Raw genomic sequence first — 25,302 nt, forward strand, 5'->3', positions numbered from 1 at the left:
ATGCCATTATGGGTCAGCATGGTGGCACAATGGTTAGCACTGCTGCCTCACAGTGCCAGGGACCTGAGTTCAATTCCCACCTCGGATGACTGTCAGTGTAGAATTAATTTTATATTGGTGGTGTTATTATACTGTGAAGTGGATACACTATTTTGTATTAATTCTGTAATTTTGTGTCTGTGTGGGTTTCCTCTGGGTGCTCTGGTTTCCTCCCACAGTCCAAAGATGTGCAGGTTAGGTGAAATGGCCATGCCAAATTATCCATATAGTGTTCAGGGATGTATAGGTTAGGTGCATTAGTCAGAGGTAAATGTAGAGTAATAGGGTAGAGGAATGGGTCTGGGTGGGTTACTCTCCAGAGGATTGGTGTGGACTTGTTGGGCCTAATGGCCTGTTTCCACACTGTAGAGATTCTATTCTATTATGCTCCCCAGGTTCAAAATACAGCTCGCAACTTCCTTGGCCCCCTTGCTCCTACGACTGTGAATCTCTCTCTCTCTCTCTTCCGGGGCTCCCTGGAAGTAATTCTGCAATGACAGAACAAGGACATAGGAATATAGGAACAGGAGTAAACCATTCTGCCCCTCGAACTTGGTCTGGATAAGCCAATAGAGAATATAAAAATCTCTACTGGATTTAGGTGTAATGAAATTCATTGAGCCGAGTGATTGTTCCTCAACCCTGTTCTAATGAACTTTTTTTGTAAATATTTTTATTGAAAAGAAAAAGCTTTTAAAGTTTTTTTTTACAAAATTACAGAATTAATACAAAATAGTGTATCCACTTCACAGTATAATAACAACACCAATATAAAATTAAGAACACTAACTACTAATCTACTCTACAAACTACCAAAGCACAAATTAAGATATAAGAAAGAAAACTTTATATATAAAAACAGACCACAGTGTTGTACATTACTAACAACAAAAGAAAAGAAAAAGGTTAAATAAATAAATACACATTCAAAATAAAATTATAATCAAGTCATAACAAAACCTGTATTTATATGGGATTCTTCCTCCCAGGGGCCCCCAAACCAACCAACATCATCCTTACAGCCAAACAAAAGCCCAGACAGTATGGCCAATACATCTGCATCAGTGTAGTTCAAAAAGGGACGCCATGTTCTGTAAAATAATTCCGTTTTTTGTATAATTCTGTAAAATAATATTCGTAACGAAGTCCAGGGGAAAATATTCCATAGCTATCCTATGCCAGTTCAAAAGTCCTGGGAGACTTTCCGATATCCAACTTACTAAAATGTTTTTCCTTGCACAAAAGGAAAGGATAGTAAATAATTTCTTCCCATATGCATCTAGAAAAGGAAAATTTGGAAAGCCCAAAAGGAGAAACACTGAGTCCAACCCAATCTCCATTCCCGAAATCTTTGCCAAGGCATTCGCTACACTGTCCCAATATCTATGAATCTTATGGCATGTCCACAAACAATGAGTGAGAGAACCAACTTCTATTTTGCATTTAGGGCACTTTGGAGATGCTCCTGCCTTGAACTTGGAGAGCCGCTCTGGTGCCATGTGAGCCCTATGAAGTATCTTCAATTTAATAATCTGAGTTCTATTACAGATAGAGATCTTCCTAGCATTTTCCCAGATATTCTCGCACATCTCTAAGGAGAGTTCCATCCCTAATTCTTGATTCCAGGTTTTATATAATCGTTCCATGTACTTCGGTACCTTATTACCTAGCGAGTGGTAGAGAGTACTGACTAAGGGTGCACCAATCGGCCGAAGCACTATCCTTTCCATATCTGATTTAAAAGGATTAGTCATCAATGTGATCTTTTTTTGTATGAAGTCTCGTACTTGAAAATATCAAAAAAGGTCCAATTTAGGCAGCCCGAACTTCTGACGCAACAGTTCAAAGGACATCATGACCTCCTCATCGAACAGATCTCCAAAACAGGAGATGCCTCTGGACTTCCAAATTTTAAACCCAGCATCAGTCAAACCTGGCTAAAATCCCAAAGTTCCCACTATAGGAGTAGAAGGGGAGGTGTTTTTGTGAAGGACCCTCATCCTATCACATCATCCTCCAGTTTTTGATTGTATTTAACACAATTGGGTTTTTACAATGATTGGTAATAACTCTCATCTTATTCATGAATGATAGATTGATGAGGGGACATTTTACTTGGGAAGCCTCAATATCCAACTAAATTGATTGTGGGTCACAAGAGACCCAATCAGCTACATATGACAACAGAGAACTCAGTTGGTACCTCCTGAAATCCAGAAAAATCTAGACCTCCCCTTACTTGTGGGAGCTGCATTTAATAATTTAATAAGGGGTCGTCTATGATTCCAAATAAAGGAGCTGAGCCAACCATAAAGCTTACGTAGCGTCTGTCTCAGCAACATCAAAGGAAGCATTCTCATGGGGTATAATAGGCGAGGGAGAATATTCAGCTTAACCAAAGCTATTCTTCCTAGCCAGGATATTGGGAGATCTTCCCAGCATTGGAGGTCCTGCCTTATTTTCTCTAATAAATGCACATAATTAGCTTTGTATAGCTGACCAAATCCCTAAATACCTAAATGGAGAAAACTTCCCAGTGACCACCGAAAGGGGAAATGGGATCCCTCCAGAAAATTGGATATGCTGGTAAGACATACTTGCGGCATGGCCTCTGATTTCATAAAGTTAATTTTGTAACCTGAGAACATCCCAAATAAGTTAACCACTTGAATTAAGCAGGGCACTGATATCGAGGGTCATTTAAGAAAAGAAGGACATCGTCCGCATAAAGAGTGATTTTATGCTTACCCGATCCTACCTCTGGGGCTGTTATATTAGGGTCAGTTTGTATAGCTTCTGCCAGCGGTTCAATCACTAGTGTAAATAGTAGTGGTGAGAGAGGGCATCCTTTACAACAACCTTTGCCAACACTAAAGCTATCCGATCTTATGCTGTTGGTAATAACTGCTGCTTTAAGGTCGTTATATAATACTGCGACCCACTTGGTAAAGACCCCTCCAATGCCAAACCATTCCATAGTATAAAAAAGATATGGCCATTCTACCTGATTGAATGCTTTCTCTGCATCTAGGAAGACGATTAATCCTGGTATCACTCCCTGCTGGCAGATTGGTACCATATTTAACACTCTTCTAATGTTATTAGTAGATCTGTGACTCTTGATAAACCCCATCTGATCCTCTTTTATAATAAAAGGTAAAACCCTCTCCAGTCTTAATGCCAACATTTTTGAGAGAATTTTAAAGTCCACATTCAATAAGGACATAGGTCAGTACGAAGTACAGTCATCTGGGGCTTTTCCTTTCTTAAGAATGAGCGAGATATTAGCTTCTCTCAGGGAGGGCGGGAGGCTACCCTGACTATATGATTAGTTATACATATCTATAAGTGATCCGACCAATTCCCCTATAATTCTTTATACAACTTAGCCTGAAATTCATCTGGTCCAGGTGCTTTACCGCTTTGGAGCTGCCTCACTGCTTGCTGGACTTCCTGGGCTGTCGGCAGGGTGGGGGGGGGGCATTCAAAAGTGACACCTACTCTGAGGTTAAGCCCAAGAGGGCCAGACTTTTTAAAAAAGTAGTCCTGAGGGCTGTAATCCACTGTAATTTAGTGATGGACGGCCTATCAACATTCGTTGTCTCAGCTGCCTACATGCGAGCCTCAGGCAGACACTGTTATTCTCCCTTTTGTCTTTTCCGGGTTGCAGAATATGAGATAATCAAGCCACGTGCATATGCCTTAGCAGTCTCCCACATCACCGATGGGTTGCTGGCCGTACCTGAATTCATACCCCAGAAAATTTTAAATTCCTGCGAGAGATATTCTATGAACTTACTATCCTTCAATAGGAAAGGGTCGGGAGCCCATCTTGTCATCACTAGTCTTGACCTCCATATACACTGCTGCGAGGTCGGAAATAGTTATATGCCCTATTTTACAAGACAATATCGAACTCAGGAAAGTCGAGGAGGCAAAAAACATATCGATCCTGGTGTGGCACTTCTGTGGGTTAGAATAAAAAGTAAAATCTCTACCCTCAGAGTGAAGACACTTCCACACATTTACCAGCCCCAACTCCCTATTCAGATCAGCTAACTGCCTAGATCTCAGAGGCATACCTGCAGAGCTCCTAGGTATCATGTGCACCTCGGGGTCAATAACACAATTAAAATATCCCCGTATTATTATATGACGCACCCTGAGAGCCATTAATTTGCAGAGCGTAACTGTTAAAAATTTAAAAGGATGTGTTGGGGGGCAATATACATTCACAATCCCGAACTCCTCTCCATACATTAGAGCTTTAAGTAATATATACCGTCCGGACTCATCTTTTTTCTGGCTTAGCATTTGGGAGGGAAGATTCTACTGGATAAGAATGGCCATTCCCTTACTTTTTGAGCTAAAAGATGAAAAGAACACCTGGCCAAATCCTTCCTGCTGCAGTTTCGAATGCTCCTTATCAAGTAGATGTGTTTCCTGTAAAAGGGCAACATCAACTCTCTTTTTTAAGACTTGATAATATATTTTTTCTTCTAATTGGCGAGTGGCTCCCCTTAACATTCCAGATGCACCATTTAAGCGAATGACTAGCCATGATTGTTCAAGAAAGTCTGTGACCCCCCCCAGGAGGAAGAACCCCACTCAAAAAGCATTGAGTAGAGACCATAAGCAATTCACATAAATTTAAAAATGCAACCTTTAAAACAACTAAATCAAAACAACTAAGAACTACTCCTAAAAAAACATAAGACATAATTAAAAGGAGACTTGCCCCCTTGTCCACAGGAGGCACTTCTACCTTCCAATAATCCCACCATAACACCTCCCAGCTAGAGCCATGCCGTCGGCCCAGACATTACAAAGTAAGATAAACAAATGCCAATGTCTTATAGTACAGAAATTAGAAGTGGGCAACCAACCCGGCCCCTCCATATTATTACCTAGACACTCTTAACAAGACAGCAACATAAAATAAAGTATATAAAATTACAATCCCAGCAGATATTAAGGAAAAAGAAACCTCAGAAACATCCAACAACCAGATAAACCAAGTGAATTAAGAGTTTAAAGAAAGAACGAGCCCCCCTCCCCAAAGGAAGGATAGAAAAGAGAAAGGGGGAGGGAGAAGGAGAAAAAAAAGGGATAAATAAAGTTTTTTTTAGATTACTTACAGTGTGGAAACAGGCCCTTCGGCCCAACAAGTCCACACTGACTCACCGAAGCGCAACCCACCCAGACCCATTCCCCTCTTCACCTAACACTACAGGCAGTTTAGCATGGCCAATTCACCTAACCTGCACATTTTTGGATTGTGGGAGGAAACCGGAGCAAACCCACGCAGACACAGGGAGAATGTGCAAACTCCACACAATCAGTCACCTGAGGTGGGAATTGAACTCAGGTCTCTGGTGCTGTGAGGCAGCAGTGCTAACCACTGTGCCACCGTGCATATAGTTCAAGTCCATCAGTCTATTTGAGAGCATCCAAAAAATTATTTTCCTTTTTCCGGCGATCCGAAGTTTTACATAGACCCTCCAAGACTGAAGTGCAGCATTGCCGGGTATCGCATGGAATACTGAATATTTAAATCCCTCAGACACTTCTTTACCTTGTCAAACACCTTCCTCTTGCGTACCATAACCAGAGAAAAGTCCTGGAACAGCATTATTTTGGATCCCTTGTATACCATGGCTTGGGGGTCCTTCCCCAAAACTCTGGAGGCCTCCTGCAACATTTGTTTTTCCCTGTAATGCTGAAGTCACACTGGGACCAGGCGGGGGCGCTGGTCCGACCCAGTCCTGTGCACAGCAACCTGGTGGGCCCACTCAACCTGCACCTGGCCTAAACAGCTTCAGCAGTTGTGGGACCCATTGTTCCAAAAATTCACCAAGTGTCGTTCCTTCTCCCGTTCAGGAAGGCCCAGCAACTGAATATTTTTCTGACGACCTCGATTTTTGATGTCGTTGATATGTTCTTCTAAGGCCCGGACCCGACAGTTCAGAGCCTGGACGTGACCCGTAGAACATTCAGCAGCGGTCTCGGAGGACTCGGCTTGTTGCTCCACCCCTCTAACACGTTTCTCGACCTCTTGGTCATGCTTCTGCAGCATGACTGAGATCAACTCCCACCTGGACCGGGTCTCTTCAATTGACGCTTCGATCTTCTCTCGGAGCTGAACAAACTTCAAGATAGTGTTAAGGGTTTAGATGGAGAGGAATTTCTTCAGTGGGTACAAGACAATTTTCTGATTCAGTATGTGGATGGACCGACTAGATAAGGTACAAAGATTAACCTACTCTTGGAAAATAAGGCAGGGCAGGTGACTCAGGTGTCAGTGGGGGAGCACTTTGGGGCCAGCGACCATAATTCGATTAAATTCAAAATAATGATGGAAAAGGATAGACCAGATCTAAAATTTGAAGTTCGACATTGGAGAAAGGCCAATTTTGACGGTATTAGGCAAGAACTTTCTAAAGCTGATTGGGGGCAGATGTTCGCAGGTAAAGGGACGGCCGGAAAATGGGAAGCCTTCAGAAATGAGATAACGAGAATCTAGAGAAAGTATATTCCTGTTAGGGTGAAAGGAAAGGCTGGTAAGTATAGGGAATGCTGGATGACTAAAGAAATTGAGGGCTTGGTTAAGAAAAAGAAGGTAGCATATGTAAGGTATGGACAGGATAGATTGAGTGAATCCTCAGAAGAGTATAAAGAAAGTAGAAGTATACTTAAGAGGGAAATCAGGAGGGCAAAAAAGGGACATGAGATAGCTTTGGCAAATAGAATTAAGGAGAATCCAAAGTGTTTTTACAAATGCATTAAGAACAAAAGGGTAACAAGGGGAGAATAGGGCCCCTCAAAGATCAGTAAGGCAGCCTTTGTGTGGAGCCACAGAAAATGGGGGAGATACTAAATGAGTATTTTGCATCAGTATTTACTGTGGAAAAAGATATAGAAGATATAGACTGTGGGGAAATAGATGGTGGCATCTTGCAAAATGTCCATATTACAGAGGAGGAAGTGCTGGATGTCTTGAAACGCATAAAAGTGGATAAATCCCCAGGAGCTGATCAGGTGTACCTGAGAACTCTGTGGGAATCTGGAGAGGTGATTGCTGGGCCTCTTGCTGAGATATTTGTATCATCGATAGTCACAGGTGAGGTGCTGGAAGACTGGAGGTTGGCTAACATGGTGCCACTATTTAAGAAGGGTGGTAAGGACAAGTCAGGGAACTGTAGACCAGTGAGCCTGACGTCGGTGGTGGGCAAGTTGTTGGAGGGAATCCTGAGGGACAGGATGTACATGTATTTGGAAAGGCAAGGACTGATTAGGGATAGGCAACATCGTTTTGTGCGTGGGAAATCATATCTCACAAACTTGATTGAGTTTTTTGAAGAAGTAACAAAGAGGATTGATGAGGGCAGAGCGGTAGATGTGATTTATATGGATTTCAGTAAGGCGTTCGACAAGGTTCCCCAATGTAGACTGATTTGCAAGGTTAGATCTCATGGAATACAGGGAGAACTAGTCATTTGGATACAGAACTGGCTCAAAGGTAGAAGACAGAGGGTGGTGGTGGAGGGTTGTTTTTCAGACTAGAGGCCTGTGACCAGTGGAGTGCCACAAGGATCGGTGCTGGGCCCTCTACATTTTGTTATTTACATAAATGATTTGGATGTGAGCATAAGAGGTACAGTTAGTAAGTTTGCAGATGACACCAAAATTGGAGATGTTGTGGACAGCAGAAGAGGGCTATCTCGGATGACAACATGATCTTGACCAGATGGGCCAATGGGCTGAGAAGTGGCAGATGGAGTTTAATTCAGATAAATGCGAGGTGCTGCATTTTGGGAAAGCAAATCTTAGCAGGACTTATGCATTTAATGGTAAGGTCCTAGGGAGTGCTGCTGAATAAAGAGACCTTGGAGTGCAGGTTCATAGCTCCTTGAAAATGGAGTCGCAGGTAGCTAGGATAGTGAAGAAGGCATTTTGTATGCTTTCCTTTATTGGTCAGAGTATTGAGTACAGGATTTGGGAGGTCATGTTGCTGCTGTACAGGACATTGGCTAGGCCAGTGTTGGAATCTTGCATGCAGTTCTGGTCTCCTTCCTATCAGAAGGATGTTGTGAAACTTGAAAGTGTTCAGAAAAGATTTACACGGATGTTGCCAGGGTTGGAGAATTTGAGCTATAGGGAGAGCTGAATAGACTGGGGCTGTTTTCCCTGGATCGTCAGAGGCTGAGGGGTGACCTAATAGAGGTTTACAAAATTATGAGGGGCATGGATAGGGTAAATAGACAAAGTCTATTCCCTGGAGTCGGGGAGTCCAGAACTAGAGGGCATAGGTTTAGGGTCAGAGGGGAAGGATATAAAAGAGACCTACGGGGCAACCTTTGCACACAGAGGGTGGTACGTGTATGGAATGAGCTGCCAGAGAATGTGGTGGAGGCTGGTACAATTGTAATATTTAAGAGGCATCATTTGGATGGGTATATGAATAGGAAGGGTTTGGAGGGATATGGGCTGGGTGCTGGCAGGTGGGACTAGATTGAGTTGGGATATCTGGTCGGCATGAACGGGTTGGACCAAAGGGTCTGTTTCCATGCTGTACATCTCTACGACTCTATCAGGCTCTCCTCTGCAGGTAAGTCCCACGGGTTGGTCGCGGACGCATCTGTTGCTCCTGGGAGGGGAGGGGTCCCTGTTGCAAACTCTGCGGTTGTTTACCTTTGGTCATTTTAAAATGTATCAAACTGCTAAAGTTTGATGCTGAATGACTGTAGCTGCTAGGAAAAAAGCTATTTTTAGTAGTTTAAAAAATGAGGTGAGGGAAGTATCTCATTTTGCCTGGGTCCTGGGCAGAGGTCAGCAGACTCAGACCTACTGGGTCACTGCCATCTTGAATCCCCCATCTTATGAATTTTAAATTTGTATTCAATATGTTTTCAAGAAAAGTACTTACATTTTGAGTTTATTTGGAAAATGAGCTTTTTTTTAGTGTCCATTAATGAAAGCATTTTTCAACAAAGCATGCTTCAATGATATACACTGAAACAGATATAGCTTTTATTTCAGTAAAATGAAGGTCAAAGATACAGTGCATTCACATTGGGGATAGGAAACTGATGTTTTGCTGAATCCATGGAAGACTTGTACAGATCACAGAGAAATCCTGTGAATATATTATATATTCAAACAATGAGATATCTAAATAAATATTTGAGATACATATGAAGGTAGCATCCCCCCCCCTCAGCAAAACTTGTACTTGTATCACATTTTCAACATACTAACATGTCTGAAGATGCTTCTCAAGAGCATTATGACACAAGATTTGACACTAAGCTGTACAAGAAGATACTGAATGCAATCAAAGACCTTTGTGGAATGTCTAACAGGAGGAAGAGCAGGTGAAAAGATTTATAGAGGAAATTTCAGCACTTAGGCATAGGCAGCCAAAAGCACATCAAGCCAAAGGTAAACAGATTAAAATTGGTGATGCTTGAAAGTTCAGCAGTACAGATATTTTGGTGGGTACTATGGTTGAAGAAGATTGTAGAGATAGAGAAGGAGAAGACATGGAGGGATATGAAACAAGGATGGGAATTCCCAGGGATCGGTTGGGACTCTTGCATTTTTCTAATTTATATAAACAATTGGGAGATAAATGTTAAAGGCAAAATCCCTAAATTTGCATAAGATACTAAGTTCAGGAGAATAGTGAATTGTGAGGATGAGGCTGAATGACTTCACAGGGACATTGGCAAGTTGGCCAAAAGTACATACTCCTGGCAGATGAATTTCAACGCAGTAAGAAGCAGTCAATACAGACTCAATGGCACAACTTTGAGAGGAGTACAGGAGCAGAGGAACCTTAGTGGGCATTATGGTTGGAGAAGATTGTAGAGTTAGAGCAGGAGAGCTCTTGGACGGATTTGAAACAAGGGTGGGAATTTTAAAGTGAACCTGATGCAAGCACAGGAATGATAGGAGAATGGTTTTGGTGCATATTAGGTCTGAGGATGCAGAGTTTGAATAGCCTTACAAAGAATAGGCTGACCGGGAGTGCATAGCAATTGTTAGTTCCACTGTAGCAAAGGCATGGAGAAGAATTTCAGCAATAGATTAGCTAAGGCACAAATCATATCATTTTATGAATGTAGAAATAGGCATTTGTAAAGATGGTGTGAGTATGTGTATGAACTATCATTTCAAGGCGAAATATGACATCTAAAGTGCAAACATTCTGACTTAGCCACTCACTTGAATGGAATCTGTGGCTAGAGTTTGTGACAGGGACTAAAGCGAAATACCTGATGGTACTTAATGAAGGGAATTGGGATCTTACTCAATGGCCCCAGAATCCCACCTCACTTCCTTCTGAAAAGGCTACCACATTATTTACCTCTTAGGCATTTGACAGGTCAGAGTCAGGCATTCCCTGGAATCCAGACATGGACAGTTGTCCTGCCCACTGAGAACTGCTGGCCAATCAGAGGCTAGCAGGGATGTGTTGGTAGGATATCAGCCTGAGGCCTAGGTTTGGTGCTGGTGTTGTGTGGAGGGGATATGGGTGTTGACAGCAAGGGAAAGGGATGGCCGTCATCAAACCACACCCCAGTCTGTATGACCAAGCACTGAATGTGTTTTAACCCATCCATTACATCAGTCTCCCAGGAGCCCACAAATAATCCCATGCGGGTTTGCTTGTTGTGCTCCTTAGAGTCATAGAGATGTACAGCACGGAAACAGACCCTTCAGTCCAACTTGTCCGTGCAAACCAGATATCTCAACCTAATCTAGTCCCACCTGCTAGCACTTGGCCCATATCCCTCCAAACCTTCCTATTCATATCCCCATCCAGATGCCTTTTAAATCTTGCAATTGTACCAGCTTCTAGCAGCTCATTTTATACACGCACCACCCTCTGCGTGAAAAAGTTGCCCCTCAGGTCCCTTTTGTATCTTTCCCCTCTCACCCTAAACCTATGCCTCCTAGTTCTGGACTCCCCGACCCCAGGGGAAAGACTTTGTCTATTTACCCCATCCATGCCCCTCATGATTTTATAAACCTCTATAAAGGCCACCCTTCAGCCTCCGACGCGCCAGGGAAAACAGCCTATTCAACCTCTCCCTATAGCTCCAATCCTTCAACCCTGGCAACATCCTTGTAAATCTTTTCTGAACCCTTTCAAGTTTCACAACATCCTTCTGATAAGAAGGAAACCAGAATTGCACGCAATATTCCAACAATGGCCTCACCAACGTCCCGTACAGCCGCATCATGACCTCCCAACTCCTATACTCAGTACTCTGACCAATAAAGGAAAGGATACCAAACACCTTCTTCATTATCCTATCTACCTGCAACTCTTAGGTGACAAACCCTTCCACCCATTACTAGGTTAATATCATTGTGGAATGAGGCTCTGAAGTAAGTGTTAAATTTCACCCAATGACTTTGGTCTTCGCAGTATTCATAGAGCCATAAAGTTATAGAGTTATATAGCATGGAAACAGACCCTTCAGTCCAACTTGTCCACACTGACCAGATATCCTAAACTGATTTGTTCCCATTTGCCTGCATTTGGCTCATATCCCTCTTCGGTAGGAGAAACTTTCTGCTCCTCCAGGGAAGCAATCTGACAACTTAGAGACAATAGAGCAGTGGTAATCAGGAACAACTGTACGTCATCAGCATACGGGGCAGCATGTAGATGAGAAAGAAAAGGCCACTAGGGATGGCACGGTGGCACAGTGGTTAGCACTGCTGCCTCACAGCACCAGAGACCCGTGTTAAATTCCCACCTCAGGCAACTGTCTGTGTGGAATTTTGCACATTCTCCCCATGTCTGGGTGGGTTTCCTCTGGGTGCTCCGGTTTCCTCCCACAGTCCAGGTGAAGGTTAGGTGTGTAGGTTAGGTGAATTGGCCATGCTAAATTGCCTGTAGTGTTAGGTGAAGGGGTAAATGTAGGGAAATGGGTCTGGGTGGGTTGCTCTTCGGAGGGTCGGTGTGAACGTGTTGGGCCGAAGGGCCTGTTTCCACACTGTAAGTAATCTAATCTAACTGTTTGATTCTTTCAAAACACCAGAGGCCACTGTGTAGAAGGGGGAAAAAGCCAAGGATTCCTTGGCTACAATTGGATAGAAAAGAATAGAATGTGGAGAGTGTGCACCCAGCTGGAAGACCTTGGAGGAAGATGGTATAGTCAACCAGGTCAAAAATCTTTTGATAGATTGGAATGAATGAGGAGGGAAAATTTAGTTTTGCTATAATCGCATCAGATGTCATACTTTTATCCCCTTTAGTATTTAAGAAGAAAGCAGATGTGCAGTAGTTTGAAAGGATGAAATGGTCAAAGGGTTTTTTTTTGAGGAAGCATGAGATTACACCAGATTTAAAGGAAGGGGAGCAATACGTCAGAAGACAAAAATGCTAACAACATGACCGAATATGGCAACCAGAAAGGGAACTTGTTCTGTCGACACTTCAGTGTCAGTGGAGCAGGAAGTGGACTTCATGGGCATGACTTTGGAGAGTGCATAGCAGACGGGAGAGAGAAAATGATACAAATTCAGGTTTGATCAAGGATGAGCTTTACAGGGAACTTGTCTTAGCAGGCAGATCAGAAAAAATGTATTAAGAGTTTTTTTTGAAATTCTTACTAATTTTAAGAAGAGCTGCTTGCTTCTAATATTTATTTCAATTTAAACAGTGCTGTATTCGATGCTGAAGGTGTGGAACCGTTGGTGAAATTGCTGACTGAGCCTGTGGATGGCATTGTTGTCAATGCTGCTGCTACAATTACTAATCTAGCCTTACAGGAACCAATACGTGCCAGTATTCAGAATTGTGGGGCTATGACTGCCATTGTGGAACCATTGAAGTCTACTAACACGTTGGTTCAGAGCAAGGCTGCACTACTTGTGGCATCATTAGCTTGTGATATAAATGGAAGAACAGAGGTAGGAATTAATTCAAAGCTGTGAAAACAAAGTCATGATATTATTAGAATGTTAAATATAATTATAAAGATTTTTTTAAAAACTTGTAACATTTTGAACTATTTTTAAGAAATTCCAAATGTATAAGTGTATTTCAAACTCCATAAAAATATAGTAGGTCTACCCCTATAATTCTCAGTATTATATGTCTCTCAGTTAAGGAAATGCAGAAAAATAATTCCTTCTCATAGGCAAAAAATCTAAGCAGAAAGCCAGAATGGATGCATAATGTTTTTGAAACATGGCCATTGGTGGATATATCTTGAGGCAAATGCCCAGAGCAAAGGTTTTCCCAAGATGATAGAATGATTAACCCATAGAAGGGGGTCATTCCACCTATCCTGCCCATGCTGACACAAAGACACTCAGATGCCTTTTCTAATCCCATCTTCCTGCGCATGGCCCATAGCCCAGCAGCTTACAGCAGCTAAGATTCAGATTCAGGTGTTTTTTGAAAAAGTTTCGGGTCTCTGCTTCCACCATCGAATAAGGCAGTGAATTCCAGACATCCACCACCCTTTGTGTAAAAATGCTTTTCCTCATGTTCCCTCGAATCCTTCTAGCACTTAGCTTGAATCTACAGCCCCTGGTTTTTGAACTCTCTACCAAGGGAAACAGATTCTTCCTGTCTCCACCCTTCACAATGCTGTATACTGCAATCGTGTCACTCCTCAGCCTTCTCTATTCCAAGGAAAACAAACCCAACCTCTCCAGTCTCTCATAGCTAAAGATCTCTAGCCCTGGTAACATTCTAGGAAATCTCTACATTTTCACCAGAGCAATTATATCCTTCCAGTGATGTGGTAACCAGAACTGTATACAATGCTCCAGTTGTGGCCTCAGCACTGTCTTATTCAGTTCATAATTATACCCTGTTTTTGTGTTCTGTACCACTGCCAATGAAGGAGAGCATCCCATATGCCTTCTTTACCACCTTATCTACCTGTACTGCTACCTTTACAGACCTGTACGCCAAGATCTCTGACTTCATTTACTGTTGTATTTGAGCTGGAACCTACTATTCTCAAGGCAAAAGTAGATAAAGACCTTCTTAGACCCCATAGTGTTCAGGAACATGCAGGCTAGAGGGATTAGTTATAGTAAATGCAGGGTTATGGAGATAGGGTTCGGAACTAGGTCTGGATGAGATGCTTTTCAGAGGGTCGATGCGGATTCCTTGGGCTGAGTGGTCTCTTTCCATACTGTAGGGATTCTATAATTCTTAGCATTGAAACAAAGTCTGGATGACTCTAAAAACCATGGGCCACACATGTGCTGAAACAATGACAGGTAATAGAAGTGTTCACATCAATATGGTTATTAACTGCATTATTTCTGATGTTGCAGCCACGAGCAGAGATATTCCTGGAGCTTCTTCCCTGCAGTTATCAGACTTTTGAATGGGCCTCTCAGATGTTAATTTTGATCTCTCTCTCTGTCTCCCTGTGCCTTCTCTGCGGCTGTATTCTGTACTCTATTCTGCTATTCTTTTGCACTATGATCTGCTAGTAATGTACACAAAACAACTCCTTTCACTGTATCTTGGTATATGTGACAACAATGAATCAAACTCAAACTCAAATGCAGGTTGAAGCTATAAGTGTAAGTATTTGTGGTGCCATGGCCTAAAAATAAATATTTGTGGCATTAAGGCTATGAATAATCTTACTAGGGCGTGATCATGCCTTTCTAAGGCTGCAACCAGGTCTGTGGTGGGGAGTGAGTGGCAGGTGGGAGTAAGAGGTGATTGGTGACTAGAGATGAGGTGGATTGGATGAGGCAGTTGAAACATTCCAGGCACCAGGGCCAGGATAAAAATGGATTGTTGATTCTAGCACAGGTATTCAAGGGCTAACTCGGGGAGGGTGAACGTACATAAAATTGAAACTGAAGTCGAGATCCTATGATATCTATGATCAGGAATGGCTTTTTAATAAGGCGTCAGGCTAGAAAAGGTATTCCTGGTGAAGGGTTGAACTCCTTTGCAGAGTTTTACTCAGGTTCAGAGCTGTACACTGGATGTAACAGGAATGGGTGATTCAATCTCAAGTAATGAGTTAAAATGTATTAAATAATTAGTAAACAATTATACACAATTATTCTTGTACAAATGGAAACTCCAATTAATCTATTCGAGGCAGCTCATCAAAATGGTAAAAACAACCCCAAGCAGGTCCCTAAAATGGATGGTTCCCCTTGACAAGTACATCACTCCAAATTACCTTATGGGAAGGTTGTTTCTCCAGTCAGTCGCTCTGTTGCCATCCCTTCCTCTGTGACCTGAAATAGTTGACTTATACATGATGGTTGCAGTCCTAAATATTGGATACTGTGCCATCCTTGAGTTCAATTTCTGATTCCATTTCAGCCTTCCAAGGCCTCCACCCAGAATTTCTCAAGACAGACATTTGAAAAAAATGAGCCCTTATAAATTCTTATCATGGGCATTGTAAGGCTCTCAGATCCCACAGAATTCAGGCTATTTACACATCTTTTTGATTGAGTTTCCACTTCCTGTCCACAATTAAACTCCATTTCTGACTCCACACCATAGTTGGCAATCCTATTACAAGATTATTCATTGTCCTGGCTTGTAGTTCAAGAATCATCAAATACAGTAAGTTAAAAATCACACAACACCAGGGTATAGTCTCGCAGGTTTATTTGGAAGCATTAACTTTTGGAGCGCTGGTCTTTTAACAGGGGTGGTTGTGGATCCTTTAGAATGACCATGTTGGTTTCAGTTCTTTCATATTAAATTCCAGAACTTTTTTTTAGAAGTTACATTCTCAAGAGGATTTTAACAATAGGTGCCATGTCAGCTCAGATAATGCATTGAAAGTGTGAGGTGCCCTGTGTGAGGCATGCACAGGGCATTCTAAAAGCTGGGAGACTTAACAAACAATCCAGGTCTTTTTCAATATATAATTGCAGTTGCATCACATTGTAAACTTCTGTGCCTTACGATCTTATACCCCACAACCACCTGATGAAGGAACAGCACTCCGAAAGATAGTGTGTCCAAATAAATCTATTGGACTATAACCTCGTGTTACATGATTTTTAACTTTGTATACCCAAGTCCAACACCGGCACTTCCAAATTACAAATACAGTAAGTACACTTCCCCTATTAAATGAAAGGAAAACAATTTATTTTTGTAAATCCAGCTTGAAGAGAGAAAATAGTAGTTCAGACAATACAGTAACTGCAAGTAGTCTTGGGTAGGGATGGGCGAAGGATGTATCAAGTCCACAGTTAATAATGTAATGGATTAGTAGTTCAATAATAGAAAGTTTAATGGGGAAATTAAAAACATTTTCACCCAGAGAATGGTATGGGTCTGAAATTCATTGCCTGAAAGAAAAGTAGAAGCAAAAATGTTCAGCTACCAAATAATAGATGACTGGATATATGTCTCAAATGCTGTAAGCTGCAGGGTCACAAACTAAAAATTGGGGGAAAAATGGTTAGACAAGGTGACTTGCTGTCACTGACATAATGATCCTAGTAGTCTCTTTCTGTGCTGCAAGCTTCCTATAATCCTAGATTCAATGTCTGTAAAGTAACTTTTAAAATTAGTACAGGTTCTCTTAAGATTAAGTGTAAAGCAGAAATAAAATATAAAGATATAAAATAACAAAATTTAGAAATTGCATGATAGGCCTATACTGGAACTTGACTCATACACACAACTATGCGAGAGACGAGGAATAATGACTTTGTTAAATCCAAAAGATGTAGTAACTAGAGTTAATAATTACATTCAAGCAAGCTTAGGACAGAGATCCTAATAGGCAGAATGTGCTATCGGTCAGAAAGTTAGACCTAGGGACCTGACTGAAATTAAACTCTGGATACAGTTTAATTCGATCTATTTTTGGCATTGGGCATCTTTATCGTAAGTTCATAATTTGATGGCATTTTTAAACTATGTTTGTATGCAAGTCCATTAAAAATTGGTAGCTTTTTAACCAGTCTCTAGTTGAGGGGAAAATTAGAGGATGCAGTATTTTCTAAAAGCATTACATATGGTTCAGTTCTTGTAAACCTTTACTTTGATTTTATTGAGTTTTGGTTATGGATATTTCTTTGGTTTCCACCAAAAGGAGCACAAAACTGTTAGTGAATTCTCAGATTTAGCTGCATTTAGCTAACGAGTTGCAATTTATTGAATATGAAATTTGAGAAAACTAAATATCAAACTAAAGAGGAAGTGAACAAAAAAGTGTGGTGGGAAGTCACAAAAATAAAATTAACTCTCATGGTTAAGTCTGTGATTTGTGGCAAAAACTAACTTTGATATGAAAAGCTCCTGAAGCTGACAGTTTTGGAGATCAAACAGGTAATATTGTGTTGAATCTTATGTTTTATTGGTTGAGACAAAGTTACACTGAGATTTTTGGAGACTTTTCCATTGCAAAGCCTACCCCATCCCGATGGTTTTCATCACTTCTGATTCTAGCCCCAACCTACCTTGTGCAATTCCCAGAACGACTCACTACTCAGTGGATATCTGCTGAAAGTATTGTATACCCAATGTCTGTGCCATATTTAAAAAGCTGCTGAGCACCCTGACCAGTACTGACATTCTGAAGCTGTCCTGTTCAACAAGGACATATTCTGAACACATCGAAGAAGGTTCTGTGATTCTCCAACATGAACCTGGAGCTCCTGGTGATAGTGCAGAGGTCAGCCATCCTTTTCCTGGAAGACCAGCAGAGGAGGCCACATTACCAGACCCTAGCAGCCTGTTACAAGGTCACCATGTAGGTTAGTGCTGTCTCCAGGGTCTGAAGGAATAGCCAACAGTGTTCTAAGAAAGTCAGTGATCTCCACTTTGCCAGGGTTACTGCCACGTCACACTAACTATATGCTGCTGCTGCTGCACAACCATCTTCGACTAAGGTTGTTGCTCTGATACTCGTAATATTGCTGCAACATCTTACTTTATTAGCTCTCAACCCTCCCCCACCCCCTAACCTCCTATACCATTAAACCTTCTTGACCTCTGCAGTGTCTCCTTACTACATTGGAACATCTTTATCACCTTTTGCCCACCTGCATCAGGACTAACAGCTAAGCTACCCACTGTTACCTGACTGAATCCCTCCCTTTCCTTCATTACAGGAGAAATCAGCCCAAAACAGGGCAGAGAGACCCCATATGGGTCAAGGGGTGCCAGACATTAGGATCCTCACCTCATATAAATGGAGAATCTGACCCTTGCAGGAGAAATCCAGAACTGCTCTGGGAAAACCAGGAATACCAAGAAATCATGTCCCAGCAACCGAGAAAGTAGCGCTCTGCATTCCACTACAATTCTCACATTAACCTCGCTGTCATCCATTGCATATCGCTTCTAACCATTGGCCACATGCCTTCTCTTTAGTGGCATATGAAAGTTATATGAAGAAAGAACAAGAGTAGGTATCTTGGCCCTTTAATCCTGCTCCACCATTCAATAGGATCATGGCTGATCTGATTTTAACCTCAACTCCATATTCCTGCATTTCCCTGATAACCTTTCATCCCCTTCGTTATTAACCTATCTGCCTCTGCCTTAAAAATATTTCAACATTCTACATCCATTACCTTTTGAGAAAGGGAATTGTATTTATAAGCTTGTTCAATTCAGTTTCTGGTCAATGTATGGTGATAGTGGGGTATTCCATGATGGTAACACCATTGAATGTCAAAGGATGATAGTTATATTGTCTCCTATTGTCTGGCATTGTCATGAATTTTACTTGCATGTTTCAGCCCATATCTTGTTCAGGTCTGTCCAGGAGCACCTCATCAAATGCCTTCTAGATATTGAAGTACAATATGGTTCCCCACTATCCATTGCACAAGCTCCTTTTTTAAAGAATTCCAATAAATTAGATAGAGATGAGTTTCCTTTCACAAAACTGAATTGGTTCAGCCTGATTACCTTGGAAATAACTAACTGCCCTGTTATTGCATCTTTAATAATAGCTTTTTAACCATTTCCTGATGACTGATGTTAAACTAACTGGTGTATAGTTTCTGCCCTCCCCCTCATTTTGAATAAACAAGTCACATTAAGTATTTCCCAGTCTAAAGAAACCTTCAAATGAGTTTTGGAAAATTAAGTCAAAAATCACACGACTCCGGGTTATAGTCCAACGGGTTTATTTGAAACTGCGAGATTTCGGTGCCCCTCTCCTTCCTTAGGCAACTAGTGAGAGAGAATCATGTAAATGATCAAAGGCTCATACAACTTATGCAAATATATTAAACAAACCTAGTTGGTCTTTAATCAGTAAGCATAGGTATGCAAGTTTTGATTGATTAATATATAAGTCCCAGCATTTCTTTCGAGTCACTGCCCCAAGATAACTTATCGTATAAAGGTGATATCTCAGAAGTGCATTTAAGGTGTGAAGCCTTGTTTTGAGTCTGTTTGTGTCTCAACCTGGAGTCAGACTGGTTTTATTTCCAAAATAGGAATTTATAAAATGCCACATTGACTGTCTACAGATATTTTGTTCAAAAAACATACTAGAATGTATCTGCAAATCCAAATTCACCCCACAGATTTATATATGTGTGCCTTACCTGCTGATTTGTTTTTAGATCTGTATTCGCTGTGTTATCTCCTACACTGATTCCTTGCTCTGTTGCCTTTGTCTTCGTTTATCACAACTTCCCAAGTTTGGATCTTTGCCCCCACTATTTTGTTTAAAACCTGCTCCACTTTCTTAGATGTGTAGTTCACAAGGAGACCACACTGGGTGCAACGGATATAGTAGATGACATTGGTAGAGGTGCAGGTGAATTTCTGACGGTTCTGGAAGGATCCCCTGGGGCCTTGGACAGAGGGTGAGGGGAGTGGTGTAGGTACAGGTTTTGTACTTCCTGCAGTGGCAGAGAAAGGTGCCAGGAGTGGGGTGTGGGTTGGTAGAGTGTGTGGACCTGGTGAGGGAGAGGGATCTTTTTGGAATGCTGATAGGGGTGGGGAGAAAATATAACTCTGGTAGTGAGGTCCATTTGGAGGTAGAGGATGATGATGTGTTGAATGTGGAGCTTGGTGGGGTGGAAGGTGAGGACCAGGGTGAGTTCTGTCCTTGTTGTGTTGAGAGGGGTGGGATTCAAGGGCGGTGGTGTGTGAAGTGGAGGAGATCTGCTGGAGTGCATTGTCAACCACGTGGGAAGGGAAGTTGCAATCATGGAAGAAGGAGGTCATCTGGAACTTTCTGAGATGGTATAGGTCATCCTGGGAACAGATGCGGCAGAGGTGGAGGAATTGGGAATAAGAGGTGGTGTTTTTACAGAAGGTAGGGTGGGAGGAGTTATAGTCTAGGTAGCTGTGGGAATCGGTGGGCTTGTAGCCTTGTAGAGAAAGGAAGAGAACTTCTTCAAGGGAGGCATCCTTGGAAGAGGCTTCACAGTAAGGTTATAATCCAGTTGTCTCTGCATCGTCCTGATTGTCTGTGGCTATGGTGTTATGCCTCATACTATGTTCAATTGATGGATTTCTGCACTGAGAGCCTGCTGCATCTGGAAGCAAGAGTAAAAAGGCGTATATAGGGCTATGGATGTTGCTGGCACCTTTGGCCTTCCCATACAACATCCCTATTCTTTCCTGCCCTTCTCTGGCCAAAAGTGTTTTTGTGAGTGAGATGATCAGTGATGTCTGTGGCAGGGAGACGCAACACCGATTCCCACAGCTACTTAGACGATAACTCCTCCCACCCTACCTTCTGTAAAAACACCACCTCTTATTCCCAATTCCTCCACCTCTGCCGCAAATTTTGCCCTGCATATCTCGGTCTTCTGCAGTACATAGATCGTTGAATCCCTACGGTGTGGAAGCAGGCCTTTTGGCTCATAGAGTCGACACTGACCCTCCAAACAGCTTCCCACCCTATCCCTGTAATTCTGCGTTTCCCATGACTAACCTACACATCCCTAGACACCATGGACAATTTAGGACAGCCAATCCACCTAACCTGGACGTTAGGTGGAGAAGATACCGGAGCATCTGGAGGAAACCTACACAAACATTGGAAGAATGTGCAAACTGTACACAGACAGTCGCCTGAGGGTGGAATTGAACCCAGGTCCCCTAATGTGAGGCAACAGTACTAACTACTGAGCTACTGTGTCACCTGTGTCTATGTGCAATGTTTTTTTCCCCTTTAATAGCCCTAACATTGATGGGTCCCTCACAGGTGGAGTCACTTACCCCATGCACATCAACTGTGATCACAACCTTTTTCTTCACCACTGCACAATCCCAATTTCCAGCAGGGTAAAAAGTGACTGTGAGTGCATCTCAGACAGTGGCTTGCTACCTCTGCCCTAACCTGTTGGTGAGACCTCAAACATTGCCTTCCTGGTAGCCCTTTCCATAAACTCCATAGACATCTCACCTCCCCAGGTACCCAGAATATCTGTCTGCATGATCCTACACCTGCCCATATTTCCCACTCAGCCTTGGCATTTAAGGTGACTGTGCTAATTCTGGTCATTCAGAGCCTCTCCTTGAATACAGCATGCTCTTGATCATGGACGTATCTACCTTCTCCCTACCACTTGACTCTCTTTCCATTCATGAATTACTATATCCCCCTCTCCCTTATAGATAGTGTTGCTCCCTTTCACAACTGTCAACCCCCAGCTTTCTTCCAGCCAACAGCCCCAGTACCAAAGATTAATTTGCAAGGTTTCTTTCCTATTGCAGCAACTGCCCTTTCTCACAAATCCCCATCCAGTTTTCCCATAGACTCTGTGAGTAGTGTCATAGAGTCATAGAATTATACAGCATGGAAGCAGACCTTTCAGTCCAAATCATCCATGCTGACCAAATATCTTAAATTAATCCAGTGCCATTTGCCAACATTTGGTCCATTAACCCTCTAAACCCTTCCTATTCATGTATCGATCTAAATGTCTTTGAAATGTTTTGCACCACCCTCTTCATAAAAAACAAATGCCCCTTAGGTCCTTTTTAAATCTTTCCCCTCTCATCTTAAACCTATACTTTCTAGTTTTGGCCTATGCTACCCTGGGAAACTGGGAAAAGGACTTCCACTGTTCACCTTATCCATGCCCCTAATGATTTTATAAACCTCTAATAAGGTCATCCCTCAGCCTCTGACACTTCAGGGAAAATAGACCCAGCCTATTCAGCCTGTCCCCATAGCTCAAGCCCTCTAAACCTGGCAACGTCCTTGTAAATCTTTTCCGTACCCTTTCAAGTTTAACAACATCTTTTCTATAGAAGGGAGACCAGAATTGAATGCAATTTTCCAAAAGTGGCCTAACTAATATCCTGTATTGCCACAGCATGACATCCGAACTCCTATAATCAGTGCACTGACCAATAAAGGCAAGCGTATCAAACGCCTTCTTCACTACCCTGTCTACCTGTGACTCTATCCTCAAGGAACTATGAGCCTGTACTCCAAGGTCTCTGTGTTTGGCAACACTCCCCAGAACCCACCATTAGGTGTATAAGTCTTGCTGTATTTGCCTCAGCAAAATGCAACATTTCACACTTTTAAAAGGTGCTGTTGTACTCTGAGATAACCTTCTTCGCGATGCACTATACACCAAATTTGGAGTCACCTGCAAACTTACTAACCACTCCTCCTATATTCTCATCCAAATCACTTACATAAGTGACAAAACGCAGTGGGCCCAGCACTGATCCTTGCAACACACCATTGGTCACAGGCCTCCAGTCTAAAAAACAGACCTCCAACCTCTGTCTCCCAACTTCAAACATGATCTGATAGACTGTGGCCATCCCCCTTGAGCAACCCAACTGGGACAGCCTTGGATGAGAATTGCCCAAATCCCTGACTAGTGGCTCTGCATATCCCTAACCACGTGAGTTTAAATACCTGTGTAGCCTCAGGGTTGACTGTGACGCACTCCCTGAACTATAGAGGCACAGATTGCTTGACAGAGATCACTGTGTCTGGATATCTGACTGTGACCAATCCCGTGTTCTGGAATGAGAGGCTGTCCTTGACTTGCTATTTGGGACCTATGGCTGATGGTTGTCCCCATGAAAATCCTTGGCGAATATTCCCATAAGATTTTGAGCCAGGGCTACTTGTTTGCTGCCCATGCAGTGTGTTTGCCACACAAACTGCTGAGATTTACACAGCACATTGGCAAACAGCAAGTTATACACCCTAAGGACTGCTGACCAGCAAGGCAATCTGTCTGGTTGTGTAACTGCACTAATTGGCATGGCATGGCAAGAAAAGGCAATGCAAGGAAGGACACTGCTTATGAGCACACAGGTAAGTACTAAGTGAATGAGCACTCAAAAAACTAACGAGCAGTATGGATGAGGAGTGTTTGCAGCTGGTGACCATGGACCATGGCCTGCAATATGATTTGGTCATGGCAATCCTTTGGAATAAGTGGTGAGCTGAATCCATCAGGTATCCACTCTGTTTTCCATGTCAACTTTTCTTCATATCTAGCTTGTTTGGTAAAATAGAAAGCTGAATATCAATGGGTGACATAGTGGCTCAGTGGTTAGCATGCCTGCTTCACAGCACCAGAGACCTGGGTTCAATTCTTGGCTTGGGTGACTGTTTGTGTGGAATCTGCACATTCTATCTGTGTCTGTGTCGGTTTCCTCTGGGTGCCGCAGTTTCCTCCCATGGTCCAAAGGTGTGCAGGTTAGGTGAACTGGCCATGCTAAGTTGTCTATAGTGTTCTGGGATGTGTACGTTAGGTGCATTAGTCAGGGGAAAATGTAAAGCAATAGGGTAGGGGAATGGATCTAGGTGGGTTGCTCTTCAGAGGATCCATGTGTATTTGTTGGGCCTAATGGCCTGTTTCCACACTTTAGGGATCCTATGATCTTCTAATGAGGTGAATCAGGCTGTAAACAAGGAGTTTAACAAGCCATAATCTCCCTTATTTTGAAACTCACTGCTGCCTCACAAAAAACTCATCATGCCACTTGCAAAAAGCATATAAAATTTAGCAAGATGCTCTCGATATCAAGATTGGCCTCATTGGACGTCTCATCTGATTCTGTCATAGATACCACACTGGTGTATGTTTCTCTCACCCCTCTAAGGTTAGAATTATTTAAGATATTTAGGATTCTGGCCTTAGAAAGTTCAAAGACATATTTTCTGACAATCTGATTAATTGAATCTTATATTTCCACTGAAATTAGATGGTACTTATTTCTTATGTGGAATTTTTAATTAAGATTTTCTGTGTGAAAATTGGCAATTGGTGGAGTGTAAATAGGTTTATTTCTAATTATCTCTTCTTTCCAGCTTAGAAATGTAGGTGGTTTGGAACCACTTGTTGAACTGCTCCATTCTAATAATGATGAAGTGAGACGCAATGCTTGCTGGGCTGTACTTGTTTGTGGAAAAGATGAGCCAACAACAGCTGAACTTTGTAAACTGGGGTAAGTATGAAGAACAATAAGCATGCTATAATTGAATATAAAGTGTCAGGAAACAAAAATTAACATAACATCCTTTCCAATTTCATGAATCTTTGAAATGATTTGTCATAGCTAGTTGGCTATAGTGCACAGTGTTGCTTAGAAGATGTTTTAGATTATAAATGCCCTTTAGGTAGCTTTTATCGCTTTGGCTCCTTTGTAATTTGAGAGACAATTATGCAGGTTTCTCCCCAGGAAGTAGCATTTAAATTGCTTTTCATGGCTACTACTAAGTGAATGTAGTAATTACATTTACTGCATCTGTTAATCATTAAAAATAATCACTTTAAATCGATAGAACAATACAGCACAGAACAGGCCCTTCAGCCCACGATGTTGTGCCGAGCATTTGTCCTAGCTTAAGCACCCATCCATGTACCTATCCAATTGCCGCTTAAAGGTCGCCAATGATTCTGACTCTGCCACTCCCACAGGCAGCGCATTCCATGCCCCCACCACTCTGAGTAAAGAACCTACCCCTGACATCTCCCCTATACCTTCCACCCTTCACCTTAAATTTATGTCCCTTTGTAACACTCTGTTGTACCCAGGGAAAAAGTATTTGACTATCTACTCTATCTATTCCCCTGATCATCTTATAAACCTCTATCAAGTCACCCCTCATCCTTCGCCGTTCCAATGAGAAAAGGCCTAGCACTCTCAACCTATCCTCGTACGACCTACTCTCCATTCCAGGCAACATCCTAGTAAATCTTCTCTGCACTCTCCAAAGTTTCCACATCTTTCCTAAAGTGAGGCGAACAGAACTGCACACAGTACTCCAAATGTGGCCTAACCAAGGTCCTGTACAGCTGCAACATCACTTCATCAAT

The 25,302-nt window shown here is 42.2% G+C and overlaps 1 protein-coding gene across 1 annotated transcript in view; it reads left to right on the plus strand.

Moving 5' to 3' along the window:
- The window catches only part of armc3 (armadillo repeat containing 3), a 194,467-nt gene that overhangs the window by 92,319 nt on the left and 76,846 nt on the right, over positions 1-25,302 (plus strand). Inside the window, exons 11-12 of the mRNA XM_072575964.1 lie at positions 12,720-12,969; positions 24,294-24,430. Coding sequence (XP_072432065.1) covers positions 12,720-12,969; positions 24,294-24,430 — 387 coding nt within the window. The remainder of the gene's footprint in view (positions 1-12,719; positions 12,970-24,293; positions 24,431-25,302) is intronic.

Source organism: Chiloscyllium punctatum, chromosome 8 (genome assembly GCF_047496795.1).
Source record: "Chiloscyllium punctatum isolate Juve2018m chromosome 8, sChiPun1.3, whole genome shotgun sequence".
NCBI classification, from domain to species: Eukaryota; Metazoa; Chordata; class Chondrichthyes; order Orectolobiformes; family Hemiscylliidae; genus Chiloscyllium; species Chiloscyllium punctatum.